The following is a 21,774-nucleotide window of genomic DNA, read 5'->3' on the forward strand; positions in this document are numbered from 1 at the left end:
GAGAGAGAAAGAGACGCTTGGAGAGGAGAGAGAAAGAGACGCTGGGGGAGAAGAGAGAGAAAGACGCTGGGGGGAGAGGAGAGAAAGAAGCTGGGGGGAGTGGTGAGAGAAAGGCACAATGGGCTGGGGAGGAGAGAGAAAGACATGCTGTGTGGAGAGGAGAGAGACATGCTGGGGGTAGAGGAGAGAGAAAGACATGCTGGGGGGAGAGGAGAGAGAAAGGCACGCTGGGGGGAGAGGAGAGAGAAAGGCACACAGGGCTGGGGGAGAGTTGAGACATGCTGGGGCGGAGAGGAGAGCGATACTGGGGCGGAGAGGAGAGAAAGACATGCTGGGGGAGAGGAGAGAGAGGCACGCTGGGGGGAGAGGAGAGAGATACAAAGGTTAAGGAGCATTTCACGAAGGGAAAAAAAGAGTCCACAGGGGTGAGAAAATAAATAGATTGGAGATAAGAGATAGATAAGAGGGGGAAAGAAATTGAGAGAAACGGGTGAAAAGAAGAAAAGAACATTGAAGACACTAGAGGGAAAATGAGAGAGAAATACATAAGGGGAGGGGGGGAAAAGAGACCTGATGGGGAAAGTAAACCCAATGTGATTGTCGGAATATTTGCGGGGCCCCATTCTTTACATCTGTCCTGGGCTCAACAACATTCTGTTATCGGCCCTGCACCCTGACGAAGGGCACACGATGTAGAGAAGTACGGTCACTATGAGTGTTTTGCGGTAATGGCTGTTTGTTGTTATTTGCAGATACAGCTCTTAGAGCAAACTCTTGAAACCATTACTGAAAATGAGAGCAGAAGACAAACCTTAATCAACTGGTTTGATGCCCAACAGCAACGACTGAACAAATTACACGGACCATCCAGTGTGGCTGTGGCTGAGAACAGCCTGGCAGAGTGCAAGGTAAAGCCACGATGCTGTGAAAACAACTCCCATCAGTGGCCGCTTAATACAATCGTACGGGGTGCCTGAAAAAAGCTGCAAAACCCCTAGTTACACATTTACCCTACGCAGCAGTAATGCTTCCCTGTTTTTTTAATTTGCCTAAATCGTTTCATTTTCTCAGACGAGACCTTAGTAATTAGACCATTGTGCGTATCACTGTGTTCATGAAATCTTACGGTGAAGACTGTGTCATTTACTTTGTGTTTTACAGCTGTAAGAAAGAATGTTTCTGCATTTGTTCTCAAATTGATGCATTTCACTACCCACAAAGATGGCAAAATAATAAAAAGTGTGATTACAAATTAATTGGAGATCACTTAGGGGAATCCTTGATGGAGAAGGATTAAGGCTCGGCCCCAGTCATCACTGCTGCCCGCGCACCTGGCAGCACGTGCACAGACTACAGCCGCGATCGGCGGTCTGTTGGGGAGCGATGGGATGTGCGCGGCCATGGGGGGGGGGCGTATCTGCCCTGCCATTGGCTGGCCACCGAGCACATGACCGCGTTGCGGCACGGGAAGACAAGACCAGCGTACGCGTCGCGGCGCTTTGCGTGTCCACACACACACGGCCACTGGGGCCTGCTCCATAGAGGGCTGTTTCAGTGGTGTGCACGCACCGCAGCGGCCACTGGGGACCTGGCCTTAGGAGTCCTTGTAGACAGCAGCAGCTGCAAAGGCAAACAAGATGTTATCTTGCATTAAACAGGCAATAATGGATGGAAGGGAAGTAAACATAATTATGCCCCTTTAAAAAGTTTTAATAAGACCACACCTTGAATATGGAGTACGATTTTGGGCGCCACTCCTTAGAAAATACATTATGGAACTAGTGAGAGTGCAGAGAAGAGCCACCAAATTAATAAAGGGGATGGACAATCTAACTTATGAGGAGAGGCTAGCTAAATTACATTTATTTACGTTAGAAAAGAGGTGTCTAAGAGGGGATATGATAACTATATACAAATATATTTGGGGGCAATACAAGGAGCTTTCAAAAGAACTATTCATCCTAAGGGCAGTACAAAGGACTCGGGGCCATCCCTTAAGGTTGGAGGAAATGAGATTTCACCAGCAACAAAGGAAAGGGTTCTTTACAGTAAGGGCAGTTACAGTGTGGAATTCATTACCCATGGAGACTGTGATGGCAGATATACTAGATCTGTTCAAAAAAAGGTTGAAGATCTTTTTAGAAAGGAAATGTATGCAGGGATATAACAAATAAGTAAACATGCAAAGGATGTTGATCCAGGGAGTAATGTGATTGCCAATTCTTGGAGTCAGGAAGGAATTTATTTTTCCCCTTCTGAGATATCATTTGATGATATGACACTGGGGTTTTTTGTTTGCCTCCCGCTGGATCAATATACAGTAAGTACGGATATATGATAAAGTATCTGTCGTCTAAATTTAGCATAGGGTGAACTTGGACGTATGTCTTTTTTCCAACCTCATCTGCTTTGTAACTATGATTGATTCACTGATAACTGGGGTCAAGATCAAAGTAACCGTGCATTCAGCAGTCACAAATGGAAAGCTAAACACTGGTCTACACTTATTACTTTGTAGCATTTTTTCTGTTAGAAGCACGAATTCCGGATAAAAACAAGAGCAGACAGATTTCCACCGTGCCATTCTGATCAGCTTTTTGCGTACAAGGGAATCTATCAAAGACTTCTTCAGCCTGGGTACCAATTTGCTAAGAGCGAATGGTAAACCCCACAATTGTGCAAAGTGGTCCTGGAAATTGTGTTCAAATGTCTGTCTCCGTAAAAAGCTGAAAAACACCGGTTGCTGTTGTGATGATAAATGTCAGAGAAATGTTATTGTTTTTAGATAGTCTGTCTCTGTCCATCAAATATGTCTGTTTTTGGCCAATCTTTAAAGGCTGGATGTCTTGCTATATACCTCTACGTCAGGGATTCTCAACTCCAGTCCTCAAGACCCGAAACAAGTCAATTTTTCAGGCTATCCCAGCTTCAGCACAGGTGGCTCAGTCTTTGACTGTGTCACTGATTGAGCCACCTGTGCTGAAGCAGGGATATCCTGAAAAACTGACCTGGTGGGGGGGAGGGGGGGAGGACTGGAGTTGAGCACCCCTGCTCTATGTGAAGATTGTTGGTTTTTAATGCACTCAAAATGCTATTCAGTGTTCACACTGCATTCATGTATTTACATTGGTAGGAACTGATAAACTGACATATAAGTACATGTGAATAGAGTCAGCCCCATATAAGGAACAAATACTGCATGCTAAAAGATATATTTCTAATACAAGAAGAAAACTTCTAAACTAAAATGAAATATCAGATAACCCTTGGCAGGTTAGTAACAAAGGAGAGGGAGTGGGTGGTATGATACCTTTTATTCGACCAACTAGTAGTTGTAAGTAGATATATTATAGATAGATGTATAAGTAGATAGGTTACAAGCTTTCAAACTACTCAGGGTCTTTCACCGGGTCAAGAGGAAGCTTATATGTGCCCCACATTAAAACAGAAAAATGAGCAAAGAAGGATGGCGTGTAATGGTTTGTTTGTTTGTTTGTTTGAAGGATTTAGAGGAACATCTCGTCAGTAAGTCCAATGCTATTGAAGAACTGAAGAAGGGCAGTGTGACGATAGAAAGTGGAGGCCAAGGTGTATTAAACGAAGGAGCTGTAACAGAGATCTTATTCAAAAAGAGGGACGTTGTTGCCAATCAGGTCTGTTTTGTAGTTTTTTTGTTCATTCTTGCTCTCGATTTCCTTTAGTGCGAAAATTGCATGTGAGTAAGGCTGCGTCCATAGTGCAGGAGACGGCACGAACGATGTCGCTCGCGCCGAAAACAAACAGTAGGACGCCAATGTGCATGTGTGTAGTGCGCGTGCACAAACGCAACAAGGCGACCGGTGCTTCGCGCGCCAACCTTGATTTAATTTAAGATGCAGGGCATGTGCCAAGAAACCTGGATCCATCATTGGCTTACAGGCGCATTATAATTTGAAGCGCAGAATGCAATGGAGGGAGTTGTGTGTCTTGGAACATTAAAAGCTCTGTACGATACGGTAGTGTCTTTAGGCACCTATTCAGTATGCTGTGAAACGGTGATTTCATTCCATTTATTTGCATTCTGCACTGGGAAGTAGCATCACAGCATCTTGAATAAAGGGGCCTTACTTTTCTAGTATTAAATGCATTATTATTCATCTTAAATTACTTTTAACAGTGTTTAATGACCATCTCACATTAGTGCTAAATGTCTGGTAACAAGATTACATGAAATATATATGTCCTCCTGACATAGTAAAACTATTACCAAGTAATACACATTTAACATTTTTTTTAGGTTCATTTTATTTGACAAATAATCTATTTTATTGTCATATTTTTGGTAATGAAGAGGTCACTTCTAAGAAGTTCATGTCATATGGGGAGGAGATTATCCTAGAGATGGTAAACTTCCTGGAAGTGTCTGTCGCTGAGGATTAATTGCGATGGTCCATTCATCCCAAATGACTGCAATGATAAAATCAGTGCGTTTAGAATGGTATAAGGGTGCTACATAATTCTAAGGACACCTAAAGAGAACATGACTTGTAACTGGATGGGTGAATACATTGTTTTCCATACTTCTTTTTCTCACATGTGATCTTTTTGTGTGTCTGCTTTTCCTACTCACTCATATTCTGTGTGTGCTATGTAAGAGTTCTAATACAGCTCAACCCCGTTATAACGCGATCCGTTACAACGCGAATCCGCTTGTAACGCGATGCAAGCGCGGCTCCCAATTTTCGTATTTATGAAGACTTTACATCACGATTATTTGAATCTTAAATACTTTATTGTACAATGCATACAATTGTACATTATTTCTAACGCGATCCGCTTATAGCGCGATGTGATTCTTTGGACCCCAAGCACAGCGTTATAAGGGGGTTGAGCTGTATTTTGCCCTTCATACATGCCTATTAGTGATGGGATATACTTTAGAGTCTCTGCATGAGTAACATGTGAGCACGTAGCAAACCTTTTCACTGTTGGTATTGCACATGTGTATTTTGCAGGTTGCAGATTTGAAGTCCTTGATGCAGTCGGTGTTACAGCACTGGAACACTTATGATAAAGAGTATGGAGAAGTAAATAGGATGACCTACAAATTATTTTATATCCTGGGACAAAGCAAGCCCCCTTTGCTATTGCTGCATGCTTTGAGGAGCCACTTAAAGAGCCTGCAGGTATAGCCCTTAAAGATTGCACTATACAGTATACGTGTGTAAGCGATAACATATACATTAAGTCCTTCTTCAACTACTCCCAATTTATCTTTACAGTATTCATTAAGCAAAAGCAGCCACAATCTGACAGTATGCTATAATAGGCTGAGTTTAAGTCGCATGTATTTTAAAGGGACACCCCTCTCCTATGCCAAAAGTGAACTAACGATGAATGTGAAGGAGCACTCCCATTAAATCCGCTGTAATCTGCCCCGGATGCACAAAACCTCCACAAAACGCTGTGTCCAGACAGGAAAAGCAATAGTCCGCACTCCAGAGGGCTGGATATAAATGTGAGCGCTTTTTGTAGGATCAACGTTTCGGTCTCTCCTAGGAGGGAGCCCCCAATAAACACTCACGTGTATATCAAGTCCTCTGGCATTCCGCCTATTGCTTTTCCTGTCCAAAAGTGCACTAATGCCAGTGACATATTTAAGAGGCCTCATCTGGGTGATTAATGCCTTTTATTTACCCAAATCTGACACAAATATGTATTTTAAATCTTGTATTTTAAGGTTATACCTGGGAGGGGTTTGATTTCCTCTGACTGCTCCCTTTTGTGTGATGTCACTGTGATGTCACTGTGTGATGTCACTGTGTGATGTCGTGTGTTCAGCAATGGCTTGTACAGCCAGAGCCCCCCCCTCCCCTACCCTCCCCTCAACGTTATTGGTTCTCTGATAAGGACAGGGTGGGGGATAAGGGGAAAGAAAAAATACTCTATTGACAAACTCTCTCCGATTCAGAAGCCCCTAAGGCCTTGGCCATGTTTAGCGCTTGCTGGCGGAAGCGTGCTGACGTGCGCTCCCGCTCAGCACTGAGCCCCTACAGCCGCAATTAGAGCGGCTTTAGTAGCGGCTCAAGCGCGCGGAAGCGCAGGTCTTAAAGGAATTTAAAATTCCCCCGCTTGCTGGCGTGACAGGCCGGTCACGCTCCGTGACGTCACTGGCCCGCCCCCGGCCAGTGATGCGCCCGCCCCCTGACGGCTGCTGACAGTGCGTGCAGTAAGCAACCGCAAGGCCAGGTAAAGCACCCGCTTTCCCTGCGCCTCAGCGCGCCTTAGCACGCCAGCAGGGAGCATGGCCGAGGCCTTAGAAATTCAACTTGTTACTAGTTGCCAAAAGACTGCAGAGGACCCTCACTGTTTCTAATTATAGACTCCATAATAAATGTCCATAGGGACGCTATTACTGTGGGAACAACTTCTCCTATTGGGTCCTTTAAGCAGGTCAATGGGGGAAATCTATATCATGCTATGTATTAATATATTTTCTATACAATATCAGCATGGTCTATCTATGGTGGGGGCCACATCGTATTTCTGTTTCTCTCAGTCTGTTCAGGAGGAAGTGGAACAACATGAGAAAAACTGGACAGCAATGAGAGCTTCTATGGACCAATTGCGAGTTCTCAGCAGTCCATCAGCCATTGAAATAATGGAAGAGAAATCTACAGAGTCACATGCAAGGTGAGCTTGTGTTTGTCACTGGAAAAGGGATATTGCCCATACTATAGGGGGTGTACATAACGATCACAGAAATATGGTAGAAAGACGAGTTGACTGCTCAAAGTGATGGTAGATCTGTCTTGTGGAACATTGTCTACTGATCTAGGATAGCACCTCAAGGCGGGATCCCTTGTTTGTCAGGGAGAATAGCATAATTCAGGCCAGAAAGTTGACCCCCATAAGTAATTCGAGAGAGACCGAGGGCTTTTAACTAACACCTATACCTTTGGTTACACCAGAGATTGGGTTGACCTGGAATAATGAATCGCATCATGCATTTTTGGCCAAAGAAATCACCAGTATGTATGTTGGTCCTGGATAAACATATTTGCAGACACTGATACCTTGAAACGAGTCAAAGGACCAGCATGAGAATTCATGAAATGGAAGGAATGTGTACATTGGGTTTGCTGATTAATTAGGGTTCTTCCAAAGATGAAGACTGTGCGGTAAACATGTAATGTTCTGTGCAGGCTTGTGTTAGATTTTAGAATTGATGTGCGTTCTTTTTGTACATGTGATCATTCTGCACTTAGTCATTTAAGATAGATTTGAAAGACAATGAATATGTAGATTGATAGTCAAGTAATTAGAGATAATAAGTCGTAATCGCCACTGAAAAGTCTTTAGAAGAAAATATAAAGGCGGTTTTTAATAATAATAAGTTCTTGTATAGCACTGCTAGTTTTACGTAGCGCTTTACAGAGACATTTTGCAGGCACAGGTCCCTGCCCCGTAGAGCTTACAATCTATGTTTTTGGTGCCTGAGGCACGGGGAGATAAAGTGACTTGCCCAAGGTCACAAGGAGCCGACACCAGGAATTGAACCGGGTTTGCCTGCTTCAAACTATCAGTGCCAGTCAGTGAGCCACTCCCTCTCAAGCTATTTAGTGCCTTAATTTGACTTTGGTTTCAATCAAAATGAAAGTTTATAATAGAAAAGTTTTTTCTGTATTAAACCCAGATCACCTTTATTTTTAGTTATTTAGAAAGCGGTTACATGCGTTCGTACTGTACAGTAATAAGGAAAATGGCACAGATTCTAAAACCATGTTTTAACTGAATAAATATATCTAAATAAATTGACATGAGCATGTTTTCTAATGGTTGCTGCTCATTTGTTGGCGAATCCTAGCCTACAGCTATGAAGATACCTAGACTACTTGTTACCATTTCATAGGTGGTGCATCTAGTACATTGTAAGCCTTACCAGGGATTATATAAAACACATTTCAGAACTGGGCTTCTCAATATGATGAGTGTTAAAGTGGTGCCGGTAGCAGCTCCGGACATACAGTATAAGGTCCAGGTCACGCAGGCCAATAGGAAGCCGCAAAGGATGTTCCCCACACATTGGCCTGCGGGACATTTAAGCCGCCATTATGTTCCCCACACACAGGACAGCTGCAACTGGCACCCCATACGGCGGTTAGTATCTCAGGAAGCAGGGGGTCCCGGGAGCTGAAATTAATGCAGTTTAGCTACGGAGACCCCCCTGCTTCAAACCTATTAAGAAGAAGAAAGAAAAGGAAAGCAAGATGGCTGCTGTATGTGCATCCAGAATGAACAAAAACACAAATAGGAAAAATGGTGTTGCGTTGCCATGACAACGTCACGTGACATCCTGTTGTGATGGCAACACGACGCCACTTGATGTTGCGACTCCATTATGAAGGACCCTGCAGGAAGAGATGGCGAAGGAGAAGGTTAGCGAGTTACAGAGGCCCCGCGCTCTACCCAGCAATCCGTTTTAATTGTTGTGGAGAAGAGCGCGGAGCTCGGTGCAGTGGCAACGATGGCACCGCCGTCAAGATGTCACAACCCTATACGGCGGTTAGTATCTCGGGAAGCAAGGGGTCTCGGGAGCTGAAATGAATGCAGGTCAGCTACGGAGACACCCTACTTCAAACCTATTAAGAAGAAGAAAGAAAAGGAAAGCAGGATGGCTGCTTTATGTGCATCCAGAATGAACAAAAATACAAATAGGAAAAAGTGCTATAATAATCACTTAATGTGAAACAAATTGCAATACTTTCCCTGTCGCCATTGCCGGCTGGGAATATTGCCGGGCTCGGTGCAGGACATGTGGCGTGGGGCCTCTTCCTTCTCCTTTGCCATCTCTTCCTGCAGGGTCCCTCATAATGGCACTGCAACGACAAATGGCTTCGCCATGACAACGGGATGTCACGTGACATCCTGTTGTGATGGCAACACGACGCCACTTGATGTTGCGGCGGCATGATGACGGAACCTGCTGGAAGAGATGGCGAAGGAGAAGGTAAGCGAGTTACAGAGGCCCCGCGCTCTCCCCAGCAATCCGTTTTAATTGTTGTGGAGAAGAGCGCGGAGCTCGGTGCAGTGGCAACGATGGCACCGCCGTCAAAATGGCACTACCCACAGCCCATGTAATGTTACTCTCACCCACGGGTAAAATAATCCAATGTAGAAAATAAAGAACCTACTGTGTAGCGTAAAGAGAAAATAAAAAATATACGCTCACAATGTATTAGATTAAAAAAACAGCTTTGGATAGAACATCAAGGAAGAAAAGTCAGATCGATTGTACAGTCTCACCATCGAGAACCCGGATTGGTTAATAGTTCTGCATTACATGTCTCTGTCCTCTCGTCTCGCGGTACTTCGTCCAGGCTCCGTTCTCTATCGCCCCATGACGAAGCTTCGACGAAACGCGTCGGGTGTTTGGTGACGAGCAACGGAGAATGGAGCCAGGACGAACTACCGCGAGACGAGACGCGACACGGAACTATCAACCATCCGGTTTCTCGGTGACGAGAACCGCTCTGGCTTTTCTTCGTTGATGTTTTCTCCAGTGTGGTTTTTTTCTACCTAATACATTGTGAGTGTATACGCACACAGCTTTTTACACGGTTTTCAATATATTAAACAGTATTATACTATTGGTACTTTCTTTTCCTTTGAGTCCATACAAGGAGAACTGAGAAGATGTGTAGAGGAGTTTCCAGGTGTCCATTGCTTTTTTAATACCACGATGAAACAAAGAAATCATTGTGTGAGCTTATTACTTTGGAGGGAGGGAGCAAATATTATTTTCAATTGGACTGCACTGTTTTATTTTCTCTTTGCGCCATAGGTTTTCTTTCTTTTCTACCTTGCAAGTGATTAAACCTCAGCAATTACACGCCAGGAAATGAACACTAACAGTTGGCTCATTTGCATCTGTGTTAATAAGTGACACTTTCCCTGGTATGCTGTGCAAACCTGGATCACACAATCAAAACGGTGTAACATGGAAGTGCTCTTATTTTCCATTGACAGGTGGACAACTGCAAATCAGCACCTCACAGACCACGTGCAGTCCGTGCAGCTTTTGCTGCAGCCCTGGGAGGCTTATAACGGGTTATATTTGGAGCACACAAGAGGGCTGGGACACCTAGAAGGAAAATGCGATGTGCTCCTGTATGCTGGAATTTCAGAAGACAAAGTGACCGACACCTTGAAGCTGAGGATGCAGGAGCTACATGTACGTGTATCTATTGTGTTGTATATGGCAGGGGTCTCAAATTCAGTTCTTAAGGGCCAGCAACAGGCCAGCTTTTGGGGATATCCCTGCTTCAGCACAGGTGGCTCAATCAGGGGCTCAGTCTTTGACTGAGCCCCTGATTGAGCCACCTGTGCTGAAGCAGGGATATCCTTAAAACCTGACCTGTTGGTGGCCCTTGACGACTGGAGTTGGCCACCCCTGCTCCAGACTGAGTGGCATGTTTGCCTTTGGGTTAGTGAGCTGGGCATAGTCTAGTCACGTGTTTAGGATGGAAGCATAGCAGCTGGCAGCTACATTCCAGGTCAATTCAGTCTCAGACTTTGTTTTCCTGAAAGCTCCAATCATATTGTCTAATCTTTCTTCTGGTATTTGTGCCAGTCTTCTCTGTGCTGGATGCTGGAATTATCTCAACTGTTATACCCAGATGTCACAGCAGACTATGAATTCCCATATTGCAAACTAATTGCTGACCGACTGGATTTTCCCAACTCAAAGGCACAATCAAGATTACATCTTGATCATCAGATTTAAGCCAGTTTTAGTCTATTGTGTGTCTCGGTTTTATTTGAGCAACATAGTATACTGTTTAACACCACGTTCTTGTACTGTAAATCACAGTATTTGGGCAATTTTACTGTATAACAGTCCATACTCATTGGAAAGAATAAAGAGCAGAAATAAGTTAATCATATGCACTGTGCATATTTGTATTTGGGTGTCAAAGATTACAAAATGTTGCCACAGTAAATGAAACGATGGCACAGATGGGGAGTAACAGCTCAGCTAAACAGTTCAGTTTTTGTAAATCCGAGGGCAACAGTTGGCACACATGTATACTGTATGTCAACACAAGTCACCCTATTTTATTGTTTGTGGAGAGCTCAGGGTGAGTCAGGGGGCCAGGACCCCACCATGGTCCGAAAGAATTGAATACTGTAGGAATGAACTCCTAAGAGCAATGCGAGAAGAGTAGAAATGCTGGAAAAAAAGGCGTAAGGTATGTGGATAAAGGGTCTGTAAATTCTAAAAGCAATGCAGTGTGTATTTATAATAAATCTGTGTTGTGAGTTGTGAAAAACAAGAAGCAGTGTACAGTTCAGGAACCCCAAATGTACGATAGCGAGATGATTAATACATTCTTTTTTATTTTGTTGTCTTTCTATTCTTTTTAGGAACTGCAACTATGTCTTCGGGAACTCAAGAGCCATTTGGGGCAGGTTTCTGAGCTGGCAGACAAAGTGATGCAGCAAGATGCTGCTGCATCCGAAATCCTTCTCTCTGAGAGGCTGAGTTCTTCCCACAGAATAGCTCGTTTGGAAAAGACCGTTTCTGACAAAGCTACAGAACTGGAGGTATGGTACGAATGATCTTGTGTGTTACAATTGTATAGTGCAGTCAAATCATGAAACAAGTTATTTCGATCTAAATATTATGAAGCCATGTTCGTTAAACCTCAATGGAATTAACATGTTTTTTCCCCTACATTTTAAATCTTCAAATAAGATGGGGTGAATTGAATCTTTCTAGGGCAGCTAGTTATAGATTTTTAGCCTTTATTAGTCATTTGATTTGTTGATCGGTTGCTAGTATATTTTGGAGCACATTACAATATGGGAGACAAAAGGCAAATAACCCAGCTACACAATAAAATAGTAATCTCAGATATTCGGATGCTGTAGGTAAGATTTTCCCTCCTAGAGTATTAGTGTCTAATAAATTGAGAGGAACATTTAGATCAAAGTTTTTGTCGTCAATTAGACTATTTCATGAGGTTTGTCCTTGATGGTGGAATATGTTCTGTACAATTTAGTTGTTTCTCAACTATTATGAAAAAAGACTATATTATAGATTTTAAATGATTCTTGCAGTTTATTATGCATCAAGGCGACGCTTTCAAGACTGACCTAGAAACCCTTCAAGCTCGCGTGAAATCATCGGGTGACGTTCTGGACAAAGTGTGCTTGTCGAGAAAAGAAAAAGATGATAAATCTGACGTAGTCAAGGTGAATATACAATCTAGCTCTTCTTTTCAAAGTGTGTAATATACAGTGACTGTAATCAGGATGAGCAGCCTACAGATAACCTACATATTAGAATGATGAGTTACTGTGTACTCATTTGCATGTCATTACCCAGGATCCCACGCTGCAGGGGAAGCGCTGTATGCCAAGAGATAATGGTGAAAAGCAGAGTTACAGACCTGTCTGAACTGTTTAGCTGAAGTGGTATTTTTATTTGCTGTACACATTAAAGCAGCAATACAGATTTAATGTATTGTTTTTTTATTTATTTTTTGATTACGAGATTGAAGCAGGGGGTCTCCAGAGCTCAAATGCATTAATTTCAGCTCCGGGGACCCCCTGCTTCCATGCATACCTCCATAGCGTTGCCGGTATCTATGTAGCCAGGGAACTGTGTGTCTAACGAAAGGGCGGTGTTTAAATATCCCGCGTCACGTGGGCCAATAGGAAGCCATGGCGTTATGCGGTGCTGCTTCCTATTGGCCCGCGTGACCAAGACATTTTAAACTCCACAGAGATACCGGCAGCACCTACGGAGGTATGTATCTCTCTAGAAGCAGGGGGTCCCCGGTACTGATATTAATACAGTTAAGCTTCGGTGACGCCCTGCATCAATCCAGTAATAAAAAACATATAAAAACAATAAATGAAACCTGTATTGCATCTCTAATGTGGAGTTACTTATTCAAACTCTCAGTTTCTTTTTATGTGGGGTATTCATTAAAGTGTGATAGCCATTATCAATCATTATGGTTTATGAATGATGTCATGAATACATAACGTAGAACTTGAGCAATCCCTTATAAATAACGGCAGTGATAGCTGAGACTAATAATACATTAATGCAGGGGTGTGCAAACTGTGGGGCATGACTTTTTCTATAGAGGGCGCCATTTAGCAGGCGCGGCACATACAGAGCATCGTGCGTGATCGGCCTTCGTTTCGCTGTCGTTTGAAGGCAGCGCTACTAATTGCACATAGGAAAAGTGGGGCATGACGTAAAAATTTGTGCATCCCTACATGAATGTATATGACCATTTTTTATTTATTTTCAGTGTCAACTGTTGGAGCTCAGTGAACTTTCCCCCGACATTGAGCGTTTAAACGAGGAGAGTTTCACACTTCCACTTGACGACCACATGTTAAAGATGCTACAGAACCTAAATCGCATGTGGGCTCAGACGGCAGCAACTGCTTTGGAAGAATGCAGGTCAGACCCAAACCCAGGCTGAACATCTTGTCTCATAAACACTGTGTTTGAATAGAGTAAGAGTTAGCCCAGGACCAGGAAAATGGCCCTTCTGTACATCACTTTAATAAGGAAGGGAATAGAAGTGCCAGCTACATGACATAACCAATTAGTATATGTCATTTTACAGAAGGAGGTTTAGTTATACTAAATTACACAAAACACGCAATTTTCCAAACCTATCCAGCCACACCTACAGTATAACTAACCAACCTGTTCAACTGATTAAACCACTTCATTCTAAGCTTCTTTGTTGTTGTATCCTCTCAGTATATTCTTTGTTGGATTGCAATGTATACTGTATTGATAATTAACCATTATCTCACGCTCTCTGTGTCTTAATGAATTATTATAAATGACTTCAAAGATTACCATTTAAAATGGGTACATAAGCACTATAAAATTCTACAAATTACATCCCGCAGAGACTGCTAGTTACCATATAAATCATTTCATGTAATGTTATTAATATGTAGTTAACAAACTAATCAACCTTAACCATTTGTTTGTTACAGGGAGCAGCAGATGGTTCAACTGGAAAAAAATAACTTTGTTCAAAATTATAAAACCTGGGTGCAATCTCTGGAAAAAATGGAGAACAGCCTGACGGTGGGAATTGCAGGAACATTTGAAGCACTAAAGAAGCAGCAGCAGATTTATGAGGTACTAGCTTTCTGACTCCATTACAGCGACAATAAGAAATCATGAGCTGGATGTCATTTTAGTGAGTTGTGCATCAAATTCTCTTTTTTCTGAGAACTGGTAATGTTTTGTCTTCCTTGGCAGATCTGAGGCTATGTTTTTTGCAGGCAGGAGACGGACACAAAACCTGTTTGCAGACTTTTTGACGATGTGTATCACATTTTCATTGGTACACTTGTGGTTAAAAAACCCCCAATAAATTCAGTTCAAAACAATTGGGTTTCTTTTTTAAGAACGTGGTTGATGTTCCTTGCCTCATTAGTACACTGGTTTTGTAGCAAGAAATCTTCCACCTATAAAGTCCATACAGTGTAATTACAGCACAATATGCGACATTCAGCTGCTACAAGATTCTCTGTGTTCATATTGTTCACAGTAGTGCTGTAAACATGCAAATCAACTCTGCAGCATCTATTGGAGTTGCGGTGAAGTGGAAGCACTCCGCTTATGTTAATATTTCTGAACATATGTTCAAAAAGCTTTTCAAGTTCTCCAAATAGCACCGCAACACTCTGAAATGGATGGTAAGCTTCGTGGCAGAACACTGATCACCCAAATGTTTACCAGTATGTCTTATGCACTTTTCCATATTTATATTATTGTTCCCTGTACTGCATCCTCAATTATTTTTATGACGTGCTGTTGGTGCCATATTAAAAATAATAATAATAATACCATAAGATACAGTACAAGTCAATACGCTATATAGCTCTGCTTTTGTTAGGAGGTTATATAGAATGGAAAGGAATAATGCCACAAATCCTATTTTGCAGGTAACTGGGGCTGATTTGTGAATTGGCTCTTAACAACCCAAAATTAATGATTTCCTTTAGTTTTCTCCTCCTTCTTCCCCTTCCAACCATCAGAAATGTGCGAGCCGGGCTCGTCAGCATGTTCTCCAAAAGGGACAGATCAGCAAAGATTTAGGCGTAGAAGGGCTTCAAGCTTATTGTAATCTGATTTCAGATACATTTAAAGACTTTACAATGACTAGATTTCAACATTTTGCAAACATTTCGCACAGCTGTACCATATATAGTTACATTACCTTAACCTACACGTGAGGTTCAGTGCGGAAAGCTGCACTTGGCTGCCTGAGCAGCTTTGAAATGAGCCGGAGCAGCATGTCTAAGGGACACGTCGAAGCCCTTCACGGGGCGTATACTTGTCCCGCGAGCGACCAGCTGAAGATCCCTGTCATAGGGGGTCATGTTGTTGTAGATATTCATGCGCCATGTACTTTTTTTCCCCCCATTTTCAGAGGCTTCAAGCTGAAATCGCTATAAATGAACAAATATTACCTTCTTTTGTGACAAAAGCATTGTCTATATTGGAAGCGGGAGAGGAAGAAAACAGGTAAACCAACCTCTATTTCTAGGTAAAACCATATAAGTTGGAACAGCTATCTCACGCCGAAATTTAGCTTTACGTGGCACATACCAAGTTTCTGTTAAATAGATCTGTGAGTTTGTTGGCTGCCACTAACTCTTCAGCGGAAGTATCTTTGGGAAAGCAGCGGGTAATTTAATGTGGATCACTGTTCATCAGAAACTGATAGCTGATGTTACAACGCAATATTCTAAAGCGGACAGCTTCTTCCAGCGCATACGAAATACACACATACCCAGACATACACACCTGATCTCACCCACGCCTCCCTGCCATCTCTTCCCCTGTAAATGGTGTTAAACTTCTGAATTAATACTGACAAACCTTAAAACTCGCCCCACAAATCAAACATCCCAATAGCCTGCACTCATGGCTATTGTCCCACACCCAGTCACTCCTATCTCCCATTGTGACCAAGCACTGCCATCTACAGCACTTATTCCCTCACCTGCTGTCTCTGTAAATTCCCCATCAAACCTCTTAGATTGTAAGCTCTACGGGGCAGGGATTTCCTTTCCTATTGTCTGATTTTGCTGTGCTTATTGTATTATTATAATTCCCTGTACTGTATTCCTTGTGAAGCGCTGAGTACACTTTTGGCGCTGTATAAATAAAGACATACAATCCAATGCAAATAGGATGGTAAACTAACAGGCTTGCATATGGGCAATAAACGTGTTTTCTTCCATAGAACCGAGTTCATTTTGCGGCTCGCGGCTTTAAAAGAAAAATGGCAGAAAGTGATCCGGCTGGTTCAGCAAAGAAAGCGAGAGATAAATGGATTCTTAAAGCAGTGGTGGTATTTAAATGTGTCCAAGCAAAGGCTTGCAAAGTGCCTTGTGGGAATCCAAAATGCAGTGGCCAGCGTGAACAGCGAGAAATGTCACAGTCTTTACCAAACAAGGAAGCTCATCCACGATTTCAAGGTAAGCTTCAACAAGATGCATCTTGCCTTCGTTTAATTCCATACTTGTCAAATGAAGTTTCCCACGTACTTTATATGACTTCTTTTAAAAGACTTCACCAAGTTTCTCTCCACAATTTTGTTTAAAATTTTTTTTTTTTCATCTTATTTGACAATTATCTGTTTCGAACTTCCTATATAAAAATGTTTATTGTAGGAAACAAGTTGAGCCTTTGACTGCCCGAGGGGTCGGCATGAGTGGCAATGAGGCTCACACCAGGGGTGCTGAACACCAGTCTTCAAGCCCTCACCCCGCCCAACAGGTCAGGTTTTCAGGATATCCCACGCTTCAGCACAGGTCGCTCAATCAGTCCCAGCTTCAGCACAGTTGGCGCAATCAGTCCCCGCTTCAGCACAGGTGACTCAATCAGAGGCTCAGTCAAGACTGAGCCTCTGATTGAGCCCCCTGTGCTGAAGTGGGGACTGATTGCGCCACCTGTGCTGAAGCTGGGATATCCTGAAAACCTGACCTGTTGGGGGGTCATGAGGACTGGAGTTGAGCACCCCTGGCTTACACAATAAGCACACACTTTTCTAGAGGCCACTGTTTATGTTGCCACAAATAGCAAATAGTTCACTGCCCCATAACTGGCACCGACTCCTGGATACATCTCGCCGAGGTTGACATTTCTGACCTTAACACGATAACGATTAACTATTTGTTTCCTGGAAAGTACATGGCTGACTTCTTCATGATTGTACTTTTTTATTTTGGACGAGTATCTGGAGGGTAATTTGGATTTTTATCGTTGGCATTGACATTTTAAATAAAAATTTTTTAAAGGCAAAGTGTTTTATTAGAAGATTTAAATGTATTCATTTGGCAGTGACTAGGTTAGGTAGTGTTTTGCAGAGCAAGGATTGATATGAACAAGTAGCGGTGATGGGGGTCAAATAAAAATATTTAACTAGAACTCTTAACTAGTAGACGATGTGCTAATTATTATCTTGTATTTGTATGGCGCCAACATTCCACAGCGCAATACAAAGTGGGAGGGAGGACAAGAACGGTTAGAATGAAATGTTACTTCTGGAGCTACGCCACGCAGTTTGCGTTTTCGTTAATTCAGCTGCCTAATTGTGTCACTGTGTATACCCTTGATGTAATTTGTGTAATCTGGCATATTGGTAAATATGTTGGAAATTAAAGTGTTACTTGTGGCTGTATTTTCCGTGGCAGCACAAGGAACGAGTACTCAAGAGACGGCGAGCCAGTTACTCTACAACTGTGGGTAATTGCAAAGACTTACTTTCAATCGCTGATCCGGGCGCAGAGGGAGCTTTGCAAACTGATCTCTCCCAACTTGAGAAGCAATGGGAGAGTGTGCAGCTTCAACTGGATGTTATTCTGACCCAACTAAACATCACTGTTCAGGTACACATGGCCTGATGACCAAACCTTGTTTTAAGATTTGTAAAGGTGTATTTTTCTTTCACTAATGCATACAGAATTAATGGAAGATCTAGGAAGGGTGATCATATTTCATAGTGCCACTTCTAGCCCATTGAAAGATCCCTTGTTATTGGTATAGCAAAGCAAATCTACTGCTGCTTACTGCTGAGAGCCTGCCAACCATGGGAAATGCCCTTTTTTTGTTGGTGCATGGAAGAGTTTGTGGATATTACAGGTGTGCAGTAGGGCTTGGCCAGTGAGTCTTTGGCCAGTGGGTCTTTGGCCAGGGAGTCATCAATGCATAATGCAGCAGAGCGATAACTGCCACATCGTGCACGATACCCAGCATTGCTCCACAATTGTTCTCTTATAAGGTTATGTATCAAAGTATTCTGAAGTACTACAAGATGTAACATCAGATACAAGGAATTTGTAATCAAGCTTCTTACCTGTCATGCAAATCCGAGATTTACACCAACTCGGACACTGCGAGGAGTTTTGCCGCAGACAAAAGAGGAAAAAGTGACAGTCCCACACACAAAACATGACACGTCACAATATAATATGTAACTTTGTCCTAACTTCTCATCGTTCTCTGTAACCCTTTCTTAAAGCTCTCGGTCAGGAGGTTCAAGGGGTGAGGAAACGAGCAAAATAAATTGATAGAGGTCTCACGCGATCCCTGGCATTTATTTTAAATGCCTTCGGGGAAGCGCTGGGCCTCTGTAACAGCCGAGCCACCCCCCCAGAAAATCTAGCACCCCCCACTTTGCGCACCCCTGCTGTAAGGTGTGATAGCGCAGATGATGTGGTATCGCATCAAAAGCCCCATTAAAGCCAATGCAATAGCACGTCATGTGCGCTATCACACCTTACAGAATAAGGGGTGCACAAACTGGGGGGCGCAGCGGATACAGAGGCCCCGCACTCTTCCTCAAGGCATTTAAATTAAATGCCGGGGGCTCATGTGAGGCCTCTGTAACGTCACTTACCTTGTCTCTGGTGATGCGTTGCCATGGCAACATGACGTCACGCGACCCCGCACTTCATTTGACGCCGGAGACATGGTAGGGATGGGGGGGAGGGGGGTTAGACAGGGGGAACGTTTGCGCGCCTCTGCCATACAGAATAAGGGTTTAAGAGGGATATGCATTTTTTTGTATGTTTATGTCTCATACTGAAGCATTACTAAGAAATAAAAACAGGTCAAAATGGTGGATTCTTCCTCAATGTTATGAAAGCCTCGTGCTCCAGCAAGCATTTTTGGGAATGTCAAGTATAAGTTGTTCCAAAGCCTGATAAAGGAAGAATATATGTACAGCTCAACCCCATTATAACGCGATCCGTTACAACGCGAATCCGCTTATAACGCGATGCAAGCGCGGCTTCCAATTTTTGTATTTATGAATACTTTACAACACGATTATTGGTGTCTTAAATACTTTATTGTACAATGCATACAATTGTACGTTATTTCAAACGCGATCCGCTTATAGCGCGATGTGATTCTTTGGACCCCAAGCGCAGCGTTATAAGGGGGTTGAGCTGCATATGTAATTCTAGATTGTGCTCGAGGTACCTGCAATACATGGAAAGGCTTTACATACATTTTCAGCAAAAGTCAAAAAATTTCTTTGTAGAGTAATCAAATAAACCAGTGTTATTACTGTTGAAATGTTGAGCATATCAGTATTTTCATTTTTACCGATTTTATCGTGATAGGCTCTATAAACTCCCTTTTTATTGCTCTTGTTAAGAAGTGGCAGGATTTTGAGCGGAAGGTTGAGGACATACGGAAGAAGCTTTCTGACCAGAAGGTGAGAGTAGATGTCCCACTCCCCCAGCTACACGAGGCGCTACAAAAGTCAAAAGAACACACCAAGGTATTTTGCTGACCTCACATCCGTACATGTAATCATTAATCTATTAACAGCTGCTGCTCTGCATGCTACTTCTGCTTTGTAGGGTTTAACCCCTTCATCAGGTGCCCAAAAATATATATTTATATTCATATATCAACTCGCTGAATTTTACATAAATACAAGTTGATTTACTTTTTATAAGAAATACTAGTTATTCTGTTCCTGTAGCATAGATAAAGATACATTTTGTTCTTAACTAGCAGTGCAGTTGCTTTTTTTTTTGTCCTCACCCTTTCAGGTCCAGAAGGGGCCTGCAGCGCCCGTTGTATTGTGAAAAGCCAGGCTATTAGTGGCCTTGGTTCAGATGACCAGTAGGGCAGCTGAATATCAGGGTATTGTCCCATAGCTTCACTGTGTTATCCTTAAAGCTGCATGCATGTGTAAACACCCAGCCCCCTTCCTATCCACCCCTCCCCCACTGACCAATCAGAAGATTAAACAGGTTTGTAAAAAGCCGGAGCTGAAGTGGAAGGATTTGTCGCCTCTGTTCCAATGCAGGAGCTGGAGGAATCGCTGGGAGAGTGGAATGAGAGTCTGAAAGATCTAAATAACATGAAGACGGAGTTATCACATTATATGATTGCAGAGGATGGAATGGTTCTAAAAAAACAAGTAGAAGCTTTGCACCGACAGTGGGAAGAGCTGTGTCTTAGGGTAAGTTACATCGTCGGCGTAAAGTTTGCGTTACTGGTTACAATGTGTATTTGGCTTGGCCTTCTTAAAACGTCAACCCGTGCTAATAATAGAACGTTTGGAATAAATATTTAAATAGATTTGTCTTGCAACAGCAGTATTTTTGGGAACGGTTTCTCAGCTTTGTTACAATGTATTACATGGACGCTGCAATGTTAACGTGTTAAAACATATACAGTAATAATTGTTTCGGTGCATCTTGTGTGTCTTATTAATAAGACTAGTGTGTTTTAAAATGTGTTTATATTTAGTTCATAATGATAACTTGGTGTAAACCGTGATTGTATTGATTGACTAGACTAAATAAGTTGAGTAGAACTTGCATAACGTATACAGAATGACTGCGTTTCTTATCTCGCTGTCTGAAGGCGTTCAATGCAATGTTTGTGTGAGAGGTAGAGACGGTTGATATGTGTTGCTAGCTTCACTTGATAACAAGGTGTATGGTTTCAATTTAGCATTACCTCCTGCTAGAGGGTTTTACATGAAGTACTTTCTCTTTATAATAGTATTTTTTTGCATGTTTGTTGTCTTGTAAAAAAATTCTTGCAAAATCATATACTTTTATATACGAGAGAATAACGTGCAAACGATGGCAGTGACAAAGCAGGTTAAATGGATTTGTTTACTTAGATTAACATCTTCTGTGCTGATTGGGCCTGCAGTGTTAACTTAGTTAGCAATGCATTTATAGAGCATAACATTTTACTCCGGACATTATGGTACTAATATTATGATGTTAACACAGGAATGGACAACCCTCCCTACCCCTCCCCCCCTACCCCCCCCTGACTGTGACGGACGGCACACAGCTCTGTGGTGTCAGTGTGTATTTGTGACACGCACACCTCCCCTGCCACAAGTTGGGTGCACTGGCAGAAATGAGAGTAGGGGTAGGCATAGTCACTGAGCGACCAGATGCCCGGGATTTGTCCATCACTGTTAACATAATCCTATTCCTATAAGGGAAGATTCGCTAAGGCCTGTTGCTGGGTAACGCACCTGATTTGGTGTTAACTGCCATTGACGGTTAAATGACGGTTAGCCCTGGATCGAGCGCGTGACACAGCAACTGGCCTTAGTGAATTTCCACTGACCAGATTGTATTATTTATCAATAAGACATCAACATACTGTACAATACTCTGTAGCTTGGCAGTATTGGACAATCAAGATGGTGACATAAAAGTTAATGGGCAATCGAAAAA

The 21,774-nt window shown here is 42.6% G+C and overlaps 1 protein-coding gene across 5 annotated transcripts in view; it reads left to right on the top strand.

Moving 5' to 3' along the window:
• Nucleotides 1-21,774, top strand: part of SYNE2 (spectrin repeat containing nuclear envelope protein 2) — a 231,822-nt gene that overhangs the window by 177,319 nt on the left and 32,729 nt on the right. For all 5 annotated transcript variants that reach the window (XM_075614879.1, XM_075614877.1, XM_075614874.1 and 2 more), the window contains 14 exons: nt 753-908; nt 3,504-3,653; nt 4,995-5,165; nt 6,539-6,672; nt 10,009-10,213; nt 11,407-11,586; nt 12,103-12,237; nt 13,311-13,465; nt 14,020-14,167; nt 15,468-15,562; nt 16,287-16,521; nt 17,740-17,934; nt 19,710-19,835; nt 20,373-20,528. In XM_075614879.1, coding sequence (XP_075470994.1) covers nt 753-908; nt 3,504-3,653; nt 4,995-5,165; nt 6,539-6,672; nt 10,009-10,213; nt 11,407-11,586; nt 12,103-12,237; nt 13,311-13,465; nt 14,020-14,167; nt 15,468-15,562; nt 16,287-16,521; nt 17,740-17,934; nt 19,710-19,835; nt 20,373-20,528 — 2,241 coding nt within the window. The remainder of the gene's footprint in view (nt 1-752; nt 909-3,503; nt 3,654-4,994; nt 5,166-6,538; nt 6,673-10,008; nt 10,214-11,406; nt 11,587-12,102; nt 12,238-13,310; nt 13,466-14,019; nt 14,168-15,467; nt 15,563-16,286; nt 16,522-17,739; nt 17,935-19,709; nt 19,836-20,372; nt 20,529-21,774) is intronic.

Source organism: Ascaphus truei, chromosome 9 (assembly GCF_040206685.1).
Source record: "Ascaphus truei isolate aAscTru1 chromosome 9, aAscTru1.hap1, whole genome shotgun sequence".
NCBI lineage: Eukaryota > Metazoa > Chordata > Amphibia > Anura > Ascaphidae > Ascaphus > Ascaphus truei.